The sequence below is a fragment of the Vipera ursinii genome (assembly GCF_947247035.1).
Source record: "Vipera ursinii genome assembly, chromosome: 4".
NCBI lineage: Eukaryota > Metazoa > Chordata > Lepidosauria > Squamata > Viperidae > Vipera > Vipera ursinii.
The window spans coordinates 38,422,957-38,436,898 of NC_139514.1; the positions used below are offsets into that span (position 1 = coordinate 38,422,957).

At 38.9% G+C, this 13,942-nt stretch overlaps 1 protein-coding gene across 1 annotated transcript in view; it reads left to right on the forward strand.

The window, feature by feature from the left end:
* Positions 1-1,839: 1,839 nt before the first annotated feature.
* CRYBG3 (crystallin beta-gamma domain containing 3) overlaps positions 1,840-13,942 on the forward strand; it is a 65,391-nt gene continuing 53,288 nt past the window's right edge. Inside the window, exon 1 of the mRNA XM_083361259.1 lies at positions 1,840-2,722. Coding sequence (XP_083217385.1) covers positions 2,589-2,722 — 134 coding nt within the window. The 5' untranslated portion in view covers positions 1,840-2,588. The remainder of the gene's footprint in view (positions 2,723-13,942) is intronic.

The following is a 13,942-nucleotide window of genomic DNA, read 5'->3' on the forward strand; positions in this document are numbered from 1 at the left end:
TTCTAAGGTAATTAGGATACTTTACCCAGGAAGTGGGTTTTTAAATTTCATCCCATACCCTGGAGTGATTTTCACAGGTGGTCCTTTGCCAAGAAGAGATGCAGTGGCTCAGCAGTTAAGATGTTGGGCTTGGCAGCTGGACAACCAAAAGCCCAGGTTCGAGACTTGAGCGCCATGCAACAGGGTGAGCTGTCCTCACCCCAGCTCCGGTCAACCTAGCAGTTCGAAAGCATGCAATGAGAGTAGATAAATAGGTACCACTTTGGTGGGAAGGTAACAGCACTCTGGGATGTCATCATGCTGGCTACATGACCACATCTTCAGACAGCACTGGCTCCATGGCCTCGAAATGGAGATGAGCACGCCTGCAATGACTAGTGGAGTAAAATCCGCAGGGACACCTTTACCTTATCTTTGCCATGAATCTAGAAGCAGGAGCTTACTCAAAATTGGATTTAACTTTGCAGAATTTATTTATTTAGCGTATGGCAAAAATGTTAAAAAGCATATCACAACTATATGCTCAAAGAACAAATATGAAACTATTTATTTAAAAATTCAAAGGTAGACTATATAGTTGCATACATAAAATCTCTGGAATTTCCCTGACACATGCTCAAGGGCATTGTTCCACAATGTGTTGCACCATCTGCTTTGAAGCACCACAGCTACATTCCAAAAAGGAGAGCTTTCCCATTTACAGAATAGGCTAGCACACCTGTCATGTTGAGTCCTAATCTTATTGTGGACTGACCAGACCTTAAGGCAGAGGTAGGCAACCTCGGCTCTTTTATGATTCATGGACTTCAACTCCCAGAATTCCTGAGCCAGCACAGCTGGCTTATGAATTCTGGGAGTTGAAGTCCACGAGTCATAAAAAAGCCGAGGTTGCCTACCCCTGCCTTAAGGGATAGATTGAATCCTTTTGGTTTCAACTGTAAAGCAGGGAGTGTTGTGACACTCTGGAGGAGCAATAAAGGATCATTCTTCCATCCAGGCCTGAAGCAGATTGAAGTTGTTATTCAGAAAGTTTCTGGCTGTCCTAATAGGTGGATGTCTGGAGCAAAGCCTGTTGTTTAGAGCATGAGTAGTAACTGCATTGATTGGCAGGTGAGTGTTATTATTTTCTTATACTTTCACAGTATTCCCTTTGTGGTGGAGGAATATGGCTCAAAACTGTAACCAGAAAGTGAAGCACACACAGCGTTGTTCACTCTGCAGCATGAAAGAAGTGTTCTTGTACTTACTTAACATTCCCACTGGCATTTATAGAATTATTGTAACAGAGTGTTATTTTAATTTTTATTTGTATATTTTTCTGTCCACACAATATTCAAAACAGTACAAATGTAGTTACAAATTGTTTACACACATTTTGGGCTTTTATTTTGAAGATAATACATTGAAATGTTCTTTAAAAAGAAAACTGATTTATGCAATGGCACGCAATTATTTTAGGCTCCAGTCCAAACTCATTTATTCAGAGAGCTTCCTTCTGTGTACATGCCTTAGAGCATTTTTTTTTTGTTCTGGAAAAGGAAGTGTCTTGGAGAAAATGGATGAAGAATAATAAATACATTTAAGATTATGTAGAAAGACAGGCCTTGGTATGTCCCAGTTACACCAGTTTTTAATACTAGTAATAAAAAAAACCCAGCCCAATTATATACTTTTTATGAGGAATCTAAAGAAAAATTGAATGCCTGCAGCACTTAAACACTAAAATAGGGCAATCAGTTTATGCCTACCTAAGAATAAGCCTTATTTGGTTTAAGCAATTTTGACTGCATTAAATTCTGCATTAAATTTAATTTAATTTATTAATTTATTAATAAATTTAGTGTGCTTAAGGCTCAGGAGTATGTATTCCACAACATAGCCGTCTTCCAGATCTCCACGAACATAAGTTTTCCTGCCTTTACTTTTTATTTTTTGGGTTTTCTTTTATTGTTTGGGTTTTGATGGTTTTAGCTATCATACATAAGACTTAGGAAAAGGGAGGGCCAAGAAGTTATATTTTAAAACCGTTTTAAGAATACTTCTAAAACAGGTTTACAGCAGGTTAAATTAGACCTGTTTGTGGCAGCCATTCCAAGATTCCTTCCAGACCGTTCTCGAGAAATTAAACACACCTCTCTATTGGTGGCGACTGTTTATTTTCGGGGGAAAGGCAAAACTTGAGCAACCTGAAGTTCTCGGCCGCAGAGCGCAAGGGAGGAGCGGGGGGGAAAGGCGAGAGCGGCGAACGAAAACTCCGGAACCCGCGCGGGGCAACTGATGCTCCTGTTGGGAAAAGGCGGGGTTTGGAGAGAAAGGGGCCGTGCTGGTCAGGGCCGGGACCCGCCTTTTGGGGCCGGGCCGTTGAGGGTGCCGTGTAACTATTTCTGCCTCCACAGCGTAGTAGAGGAAGGGCTCGGCGGCAGGCTCGGCTGGGTTCGGTCCCGTTGGGACAAATAATGGACTAGAAAGCTAAGGCAGAACGAGGGCTTCTGTTTCCCCAGGAGAAGCGTCAGAGATTCGCGCCCCCCCCCCCCGTTTTGTTCAGCCTTAGAGAAGAAGTAGCCTTGCCGCTTCCCTGGCTGTTGACGATGTCTGGAGGGAGTAGCCGGAGGAGAACCGCTTCCCCCTGGCACAACAATTTCTCTCGACTTTTTACGAGAAGTTCTTCCAAGGAACAGGAAGAAGAGAGCAAAGTAGCCCCTGAACCGCACTGCGCACGAAGGTAGGGACGGGGCAAAAGTTAGAAGGCAGCAAGCCGGCGACTCTGCCTGCCTTCCTTCCTGGCTGGAGTAGGTTTGGCCGGGGCTCTCCTGCCTCGTCTCCTCCGGCGCTTCTTCTCTTCTCCTCCTCCTCCCCCCCACACACCCTTCACCTCCTCGCCATCCTTCTCCCCCGCCCTGCGCTTCGATACTTTTTTTTTTTTTTTTTGGCGTCGTCCCTTCTTTTTTGGCTGAATTCGCCACAAAACCCCAGAGCCGCCAAGTTGCCAAACGCTTGTTAGTCTGGCGCGAGCTCAGCCAAGAGTCGTTCCGTGGAGGCTTGAGCGCGTTACGCAAAAAAAAAAAAAAAATCCGCAAAATGGGGTTGAGGAAACTTTTTTGTTGTTGTTGTTAACCCCGGATAAAATGTATAATGCGAACGCAGCCTTTGTAATGTTCACTAGGCGGTGGTTTTCTCTTTAAATGAGTCTTTTTTTAAAAAAAAAAAGGCCTCGGAAGCTAAGAGCATCTTCGGTGTTATAAGTGCTGTAAATTTCACGCGGGGCAAGGCATATGAACTGTGCAGAAAATTAGGTCTCGGAACAGTTTGTTGTCCCTCAAGGAAGACAGGCTTTAGATAGGTATTACTCTTTTAGGCTCTTTCTTTTCCTCCCGTTCGTTACACTTAGCCAGTAAACAAAATTGCATCATTTAAGTTCAAATACTAATTTCAAGCTTTTTTTTTTTACATTCGGGGGAATTACAGCTTTTACCCTCGGAGAGCCTTTTGGCAAAACCTCTTCTGGAAGGAATGGAAACTCTGAGGGATGGTTCTGGTAGTAAAAGCAACTGGTCTAGGGAGACTGGCGGTGTATATATTTCTCACTTTTTATATCCTATTCTACATTTTATTATGAACAGCCCCTGTGTATGTGCACATTTTGCATGGATCTATGATGGGTACTATATAAAGTACAAGGTAAAAGTAGCAGTTAATAAACGCTCTGGTAATCTAAGATAATTCTGTGGTGATTTAATATATCTATTCTTAAAGTTTCTGTAAGTTAGATAAATCTCTCCCCCCCCCGTGAAAAAAAGCATCAGAACAAATCCAGTGAGGTTGAAACAATCCATTTTGAATTGCTTTCGTGGTTCAAATTGTATGATGATAATCTTAATGGTCCAAAACTTAACAAACAATATTGTATCCAGTAGCAGTACTTATGAACATAATGCATTCTTGAGGGAAAAAAACCCAACTTCCTTTCCCTTCAGCACACCCTGAAATGGAAAGGGGAAAGAATGAGAGGAAATCCCATTGTAAGAATGGTTTTCGGTCATATAATATGTGGCAAAAACAAAAAGTTAAAATTATGTAATAATCTGCCTTTTATTTCCAAGATTATAATATTAATAAACTCTAGATAGCAAAAATAAGAACCAAACATTTTTTTAAAAATAGGTTTTTATTTTCAAATTTTAGCGCACCACAGTATTGGTTAAGACATTTCCATGTTGTATAATCTGGTGAATAAGAAATTGTGTGCCTTAAAGTTGGTTGTTTAAGAAATGATCAGTTTCTTAGATAAGCCATAATTGAAATCTAATTTTGTTTTAATTAAAAGTATAACTACTTCATAGAGAGATGTTTTTATTTTCAGTTTGCACATTACAGGGAATTATAAGCATTTTGGTATTTTTAGTTTTTATTTAACAATAATTAAGATATAACAGTATTATGGAATTTTTCTGATTATTCAATAATGTAGACATAAAATTATTTGTTTAGAAAGCATCACACACACTTAATAGTTGCAGGTAGTCCTCAACATAAGGGGCATAATGGAACATGCCCACTATAGTCATATGTCATGATGATTAAAAAACAGGTTAGTCACATGACCAACCCAATTTAAAATCTTTATGCTATGGGTGCAGTTTTGCCAAAAAGTGTAAGTAAATACTGGGTTTTTAGTGAAACCATGATAAAACACAATTGACTGTGGGATAATGCAAATGGCCATACATGTGTGTGTGTTGCTGAGCACCTGAAGTTCAGTCACGTGACCTCAGAGAGAAGCTGGCTGTCAGAACTTCAAATCTGGCTTGTAAATCCCTTTCGGCGAATCAGTTATAACTTTAAACAGTCACTAAGAGATTGGTTGTAAGTCAGGGACTAACTGTATACAATATAAGAAGAGATCTGCTGTGCCAGAACAAAGTTCCATTTATTTCAACCATAACAAAGTCCTGGGGATGAACTTCGTTGGGTTTTAGAGAAAGAGAATGAGCCCCTCTGGTCCCATTAGACCTCTCAACATGGCATTCTCTTGTACCACCTATAACAGACATGTCAAACTCATGACGTCACATGACATTGCGCAACGTATGGGAGCTTTTTCCCCATTGCCGGCAATGGGGTGGGCGTGGTTTCCTGGTGACGTGTTCAGCCCGCAGGCTGACAGTTTGACACCCCTGACCTATAAGAATTGGGTTGAGTGGCACGTATTTTTGTCTATTCTGAATAGGTAATTCCATTTAGTAGCAAAGGAGGATTTGCATATGAGGTTTTCACTCATATTTTTTGACCTATCAAAGGCCTCTTTAAGATCAGTATTGAACTGCTGGAGATTATTCATCAATTTGGGGTGGTGTATCAACAATGAATGGATATCTGGCTATACATTTCTACCCTGGCTAATTGGATTGGTTGGAACAAAATAAGCTAAAACCAAATCCCAACAAGATGGAAGTACCATTTGTTCAAAAAACATCTTGTCTCCTCATTGGATCATGTGTCAAATCTGGACCAGATTGCACTCTACTTAAAGTGACATTGGGGTTTCCCTCTATGTAAGGCTTCTGCTTGATCAGCAGAGGAAAGCTGTAATAAAACTATCCAATTTTATCATGCTAGGTGTGGCAAGGGAAAACTTAGAATGTGAGACATTGGCAAGAGTCACACATGCCCACATTATCTTGAGACTGGACTACTGCAACACTCTCTACCTAGAACTGCTTTTCTTTTCTTTTTTTATTAAAGAGTTTTACAAAAACAAGATTTTACAATATAACCCCAAATCCCCCCCACCCCAAACCCGCCCACTCCCCCCCCCACTTCCCAGAGCTAAATACAGGATTATAGTTATAATAATCATATTCTAAATAAGAATTATGCATAATATACAATTAACCAAATTCATAATGTGCTTTAACTCCCCTTTAACATAACTACATACAAAGTACCAATAACAATATCCCTCTAAAATCTACTCATAAGCTAAATGGAACTTTTTAGTCCCATATTTATTCTGAATATAATCTATCCATCTCCTCCAAACTGAAATATATCTTTCCTAGAACTGCTTTTCAAGACTACTCCAAAATTAAATGGTATAGAATGCAGCAAATTAAAATTGTTTCAGCAATATCACACCTGCATTAGTTGCCAATATATTTCCAAGTGACAGCCAGTTTGATGTGGTGGTAAAGGCACTGGACTAAAAACTGGGAGACTGTGAGTTCTAGTTCCACCTTAGACACAAAGCCAGCTTGGTGACCTTGGGCCACTTATACACTTTCAAGGAAGCAATGACAAACTACTTATGAAAAATCTTGCCAAGACAACTACCCAGACTTTTCTAACTACACAGGCTCCTGTTCACCAGGAGTCAACAATGGCTTGAAGACACACACACATACAGAAACATCTTCCAAGCACAATTTAAAGTACTGTTTTTGATCTATAAAACTGTGCTTTTGTTCTTCAGTATCTTCAGAATTATCTTTTCTATGCAGAAACTGCCTGATTTCTGCATGCAATTGTGTGTGTGTGTACGTGTGTACGACCTTGGAAGACTAGGGGAAGAGATACTGGCTAGGAAACAATCAGAGGAAAGGGAGGATCCTCAAGAGGCTTAAATGTCAGAGAAAGAAACCTAGGAAGAATCCGCCCTAATTGATCAAGCAATTAAAAGTGGTGACAGGAAGTTGTACTTTGTCAGATTTTGTTAATTTAACTTTACAATACAATAAAGTAGAATTAGTTCCTATAGTTGGGTTTCCTGTCAAATATTCTGGGATGGGGAGGGGAGCTTGAGGTGCATCCTGTCAAGAGATACTGCGATAGATGGCCTCCATATTGGTGGTATTCATGAAGACAGTGAAATACCTTTAATTAGGTATTTGCTTTTCTTATTGTATTGTTTTATTAGAATATTTTAATGCTTATGAACCATCCAAAGTCTTTTGAAGGGATATAAGGTTTAAGGGTTTATTAAATTTATATGCCGCCCTTCTCCCTGAGGACTCAGGGCGGCTCACAACAATAAAAAGTTAAAAGATATAAATACAAAAATTAAAAGAGGATTAAACAATATAAGAAATAAGAACAATTTAAACCAATAAAAAACCAAATTTAAAAACTATGATCAGGCATAAGGAATATAAGTCTTTTGAAGGGATATAAGGATATAAGTCTTGCAATAAATAAAATGAGGTATGATAGCAGTAAATAAGTTGTCAAATTAAAAAGTAGGCACCAATTAAATATCCATTGAAATCTTCACAGTAATAGGAGAGGAGCCATTTAAAATGCTAACCAAATATGAAACAGAACTGAAGCTGAAGGACTGGAAAGACTGGTGTATACACAAATTCCTGAACCATTACACTCACACAAGCAAACTTTTACCAAAGACTTTATAACAAAAAAAGCCAATAATGCGAAAATCACATGAACTCAAGAGATAGGGTTGAAAAGGTTTCAGAAAAGGTACAGTAGTTTCTGAATAGTTAACTTGGTAGATGATAGAATGAGCTCTGGATATGAAAGATGAAGCACAATTGTGAGGATGAAGTTAGCACTTATTAAATAGCAATTATTGGGTTCTAATTTAGAAAGGAAAAGGGACAAAGAACAACAGAAGTAGAAATACAAAATCTTTAATAAGGATTTTGAATTCTGGATTGGGAAATTCTAGGGCCAAGTTAGATTGTATAAATTTTTAAGAAACCCTGTGCTTTTTAGAGAAAGACTTTCCCCACTCTCATTTACTGGGCTAAAGGCCTAAACTATAAGCCAAAACAAAAAGCAGAACATTGACCATAGTGAGTATGCAAGTAGCTATTCTCTTGGTTTGTTACATCGGTGCTAGTCAATCCTAATCTTTCAAATGCTTTTGAATTTTGTATTTGATTTACAGCAGTGGTGTGAAACTGCTGGCCCGCGGGCCGATTGCATCATACAGAGGCCACACCCACCCCAGCTCTGGCAATGCAAAAAAAGTCACGATATGTCACGACACGTCACGTGGCACGGCGAGTTTGACACCCGTGATTTACAGTTAGTCTTTATTTAGTGACTGAAGCAGGCAGAAAATGAAAAAGTAATTTTATGACTATGCCCATATTTACAACTTTTACAGTGACTTTCTGTCTCTCAGTCACATGTTCACCATTACAGTCAATAAAGGTCTGTGTCTAACAGGATTTTTCTCCTCCCACCCCACAGAATGGAAAGATTGCCTAAACTAGCTATCTCTTCCTGAGCTTCTTTTCAGCATGTCCCTAAAAAGTAGTAATATTCCTTCTGGACTAGCACATTCCTTTTGGTGTGTACCTGCTTATTCTCTTGTAATCCCTTCCTCTCCAATGAATGTAAATAAAAAGATTAATTCTCTTCTTGCTAATTACCCCAAGCACTGGGCTTCTCTGATTGGAGAATAAACATTATTTATTGCTGACTGCAAGCCTCTTTGGGACTTTTTCAATAAAAATATATTTAAAAAAAACTTGGGACTTACAGTTTTACTAATTAGACAGGCTAGATTATGCAAATAAAAATATATGATGTAACTGTAAAGAGAGGTCAAAATCTATTTCTAGGGCTGTGGAGAATTTTGGAAGCCAATTCTTTATGCTTTTTTCTTTTCTTTATTATTTTTTCCCCTATTCTTGCCCTTTTTGTTTTTCTCTTTTTCCTTTCTTACTTTCTATTTGTGCTAGCTTTTACCATGTTTAAAAGTGCAAATAATACAAATTATATTGAGAATTACCCTATACAGGGAGTGCAGAATTATTAGGCAAATGAGTATTTTGACCACATCATCCTCTTTATGCATGTTGTCTTACTCCAAGCTGTATAGGCTCGAAAGCCTACTACCAATTAAGCATATTAGGTGATGTGCATCTCTGTAATGAGAAGGGGTGTGGTCTAATGACATCAACACCCTGTATCAGGTGTGCATAATTATTAGGCAACTTCCTTTCCTTTGGCAAAATGGGTCAAAAGAAGGACTTGACAGGCTCAGAAAAGTCAAAAATAGTGAGATATCTTGCAGAGGGATGCAGCACTCTTAAAATTGCAAAGCTTCTGAAGCGTGATCATCAAACAATCAAGCGTTTCATTCAAAATAGTCAACAGGGTCGCAAGAAGCGTGTGGAGAAACCAAGGCGCAAAATAACTGCCCATGAACTGAGAAAAGTCAAGCGTGCAGCTGCCAAGATGCCACTTGCCACCAGTTTGGCCATATTTCAGAGCTGCAACATCACTGGAGTGCCCAAAAGCACAAGGTGTGCAATACTCAGAGACATGGCCAAGGTAAGAAAGGCTGAAAGACGACCACCACTGAACAAGACACACAAGCTGAAACGTCAAGACTGGGCCAAGAAATATCTCAAGACTGATTTTTCTAAGGTTTTATGGACTGATGAAATGAGAGTGAGTCTTGATGGGCCAGATGGATGGGCCCGTGGCTGGATTGGTAAAGGGCAGAGAGCTCCAGTCCGACTCAGACGCCAGCAAGGTGGAGGTGGAGTACTGGTTTGGGCTGGTATCATCAAAGATGAGCTTGTGGGGCCTTTTCGGGTTGAGGATGGAGTCAAGCTCAACTCCCAGTCCTACTGCCAGTTTCTGGAAGACACCTTCTTCAAGCAGTGGTACAGGAAGAAGTCTGCATCCTTCAAGAAAAACATGATTTTCATGCAGGACAATGCTCCATCACACGCGTCCAAGTACTCCACAGCGTGGCTGGCAAGAAAGGGTATAAAAGAAGGAAATCTAATGACATGGCCTCCTTGTTCACCTGATCTGAACCCCATTGAGAACCTGTGGTCCATCATCAAATGTGAGATTTACAAGGAGGGAAAACAGTACACCTCTCTGAACAGTGTCTGGGAGGCTGTGGTTGCTGCTGCACGCAATGTTGATGGTGAACAGATCAAAACACTGACAGAATCCATGGATGGCAGGCTTTTGAGTGTCCTTGCAAAGAAAGGTGGCTATATTGGTCACTGATTTGTTTTTGTTATGTTTTTGAATGTCAGAAATGTATATTTGTGAATGTTGAGATGTTATATTGGTTTCACTGGTAAAAATAAATAATTGAAATGGGTATATATTTGTTTTTTGTTAAGTTGCCTAATAATTATGCACAGTAATAGTCACCTGCACACACAGATATCCCCCTAAAATAGCTATAACTAAAAACAAACTAAAAACTACTTCCAAAAATATTCAGCTTTGATATTAATGAGTTTTTTGGGTTCATTGAGAACATGGTTGTTGTTCAATAATAAAATTAATCCTCAAAAATACAACTTGCCTAATAATTCTGCACTCCCTGTATTCTGAGCGATTTTTATTTAAGCCTAAACTAAAGTTATATTGCTGTTGAATATCAGTCTTAGAATGACAGTATCTTTATGTAGCCTGGATATTTTCAAACCAATTTGAGAAGCCTTATCTTCCTGTTTGACTCCCTCCAAACTGAGCCAATTTCATTGCCAAAACTAATATATTTATTTTCTCCTGCCAGCACTGTTTCCTTTTATTTTCCAATTATTAGTGCCTAATGCTGCAAATAAACTTTCGTATACATAATGTGGGTGGATAGTTTATTAAAAGAAGAAAGGAAGATACCGTATTTCTCGGACCATAAGACACACTTTTTCCCCCCAAAAAGTGGGGGGGAAACGAGGTGCGTCTTATGGTCCGAAGGTAAGCAAAAACTCTTGTCTCCCATTCAGTCAACGCCTTCCATCAGCTCCATTGGAGAGATGTGATTGAATGAAGATGTGGAATTCTCCGCCTCTCCCCGCGCGCGCCCATTTTCTTCCTTTTACTTCGCCGCTAAAGAAATAGTTTTTGCTAAACAACCTCATAGGCCAAATCCCAATAATTCTCCGGTTTCATATTGCTGGCGACTTGGCCCAGCAAAGCCGTGAGGAGTTGTCCCTGCAGGTTTCTCGGCAAAGTTTATCGGAAGTGATTTCCCATTTGCAAGAGTAATAATTGTTTGAAATTGCTTTGGCGTCTTAGAAAACCTATTCAGGGAAAAGAAACTATTGGTACCTTAAATTTTGGCCAGCAGCTGAAGTGCGTTCAAAACCCCTGCAAGAAAGCAGCTTCTCATCCTGGCAGGGTGGGGGAAGGGCGGCAAATAAGTTCTTTGTTTCTAATGCATCTTTTCTTCCTTCCCCCCCCGAGCACTTTGCCCCCCCCCCACATTCCTCGCCTCTCCTCCTTCCTCGGCTCTCAACGCAGCCCTGCTGCGTATACACGTGCACCGAGACACGCAACCCACTGGGTGGAGGGTGAGGGTGGGGAAGCCGGCACGCTGAGCTGCTGACCAGCCAATAGAAATGCAGGTTCCCGACGTGGCGAGGGCAGGGTGCGTAGAGAAAGAATCATGAGGGTTGTTCTCGTGCCACGGGAGAAGTGTGCGTTCGAGGAGAGCTACCGGTAATTCACACATTTGCGGGCTCCCAGCGGAAAAGAGCAGGACGGATTCTTTCTCTTTCTTTCTTTCTTTTCTTTCTTTCTTTTTCTTTTTTTTCTTCCTTTCACTTCCTTTCACTCTTTTCCAGCGGAAAAGAGCAGGACGGATTCTTTTTCTTTCTTTCTTTCTTTCTTTCTTTTCTTTCTTTTTCTTTCTTTTTCTTCCTTTCACTCTCTCTTCCATCCTTCCTTCCTTTCACTCTCTTCCTTCCCTCCTTCCTTCCTTTCTTCCTTCCTTCCACTCTCTCTCTTCCTTCCTTTCTTCCTTCCTTCCTTCCTTTCACTCTCTCCCTTCCTTCCTTCCTTCCTTTCTTCCTTCCTTCCTTCCTCTCTCTCAAAAAACGTGGCATTAGCAATGCCTTAGATCGAACTGAAGATAATGTCATATATGAAGATAGCGAAGAAAGCGATATAGGTGATTGTGAGCAACAGAGCTTCATAAATTCTGACACTAGTGATGATGAGTTTTTAGGGTTTCCAGGAAACTAGAAAAGTGCTTGAGCCTCTAAGTCTTTCCTCATTTGTTAATGGAAATGATGATGGTTCTTAACACCACTGTTGAGTTTACACTGTTAAACATTACGGTATTTTGCTTTATTATAATAAATATTTTAGTATACTGGTACTGTTTGGTTCAGAATATTTTTTTTCTTGTTTTCCTGCTCTAAAACTGGGTGTGTCTTATGGTCAGGTGCGTCTTATGGTCCGATAAATACGGTAGGTTTTGTTTTGTGTTTTTTCCTTAATACATCCAAAGGATTTTTTATAAAGAGTAGAGATAAGAAAATACACTTAGTATGATGCTGGAATGAGCTTTGAAGATTTTTTTAACTGTATACTGTTATATAGGTTTTACAGAGAATGAAAATGTTTCCATGTGGGATTGAAATTAAAGTGTCTCAAATGTTGCTGTCTAAGGTAATCTGTAATGATTTGAGGTGTTTTTTAATTTGAACAAAGGTTAACAATTTAGAATTTGCATTTAAGGATTTAAGTTTTGACTTTGAATTATTTACATTTATTTACATGTAGCCAGTATGAAGTCTATCCTTTAGGAAGACTATGTGATAACTATATTAATAAACACTGTATTTTCTCTATTTTGCCATACTAGTTTGAACAGGATGGGACTCCTATTGTAGAATGCATTTACATAACAGTGATGTACAGTTTTCTTTTAAGTAAAGATTCAGTGAAGATCAAGTGATTTGCAATCTTCTTTTCTAGCCTAGTGTCTTGAGAGTGAATGTATTTCACATCCTGGAGTTTACTAGGAAAAGTGTCTAGAGAAAGAATTATCAAATGGCAGAAGATTAAGTACTTCCCTCATATCTGTTTTTTCCTCTGCGTATACCAATCTTTCCCTCAGCAATAGTATTATATTATGTATATCTTCACCAAAAACTTGTTTGAGCACATCTATTCTCTTTCAGTAGATGAGCCCAAGTTCCCAAACACTGTTTGTCTTTAGACCTATTATTTTGAATCTTTCTTCTTGCATCAGTTACTAACTAGGTATAACTACACCAAGTGTTTGTGGGATCATCTCTCCCATTCCATCAGATCAAATAGAATAAACACACTCCAGATCCCTTTCCCTGAATCTTGTGGGTAACTAGCGACCTTTTTCCATAGTAGTCCCTGTCCTATAGAACATCTTCCCCTTGATATCCAGTAGGCCCTCACTTCTTAACTTTTGAGAAGGCTATAGAAAGCTAGTTTGTCATCAAGTATTGGAATAGGGTGAGTTTAAAGCCTATATCTGACTGCATCAGAGAAAAATGGCTAAGGCACCAGATTTTAGCTTCTTGCATGTGTGTGTGTGTGTGTTGGTTTGGTATTGCTGTGTGGAGCCCACATTTATGTTTCTTAAAATGGATGGCCATATAAGTATTTTAAATAAATAAACAAAATTAATAATTGTGTGTTTTCTTTCATTATGGAAGATCTTGATTTGAAAACAATGCTTTTGTTTTGGAGGAAATTCGGAGGAAATACACTGGAGGTTAGCTGAAATCCAGCATAGAATTTGTTTTAGCAGAATTTGAAACTACATATTAGTTTCCAAAAATACTTTTTGGTCCAAAGCTATTGAAATATAAATTGCCTATTGAGAAAGATAACATAGAGTTGCTCCCAGGTAGACAAAATTCTCTTGATTTCCTCTCATGTTGATGCTATTAATTCTGCATATTCAACAACTATCTCTACACATAAATGTTATCTGAGCCTTCTAGCATATTAAATCTTTTAATTCAACTCATTCTTTACTAATTATTCAAATTATAAATTGTTAATCATTTAAATTGGAAATTAGTTAAGCTAATTGCATTTTAACTGAGCAAAAACAAACTTCTCATGTGTCTGTCTCTATAATTATAAAATCAAGAGACTTTTAGAAATGATCTTATACTAAATTTATAATAAATTCAATAAAATCAAGATATTTAAATTTTATATAATT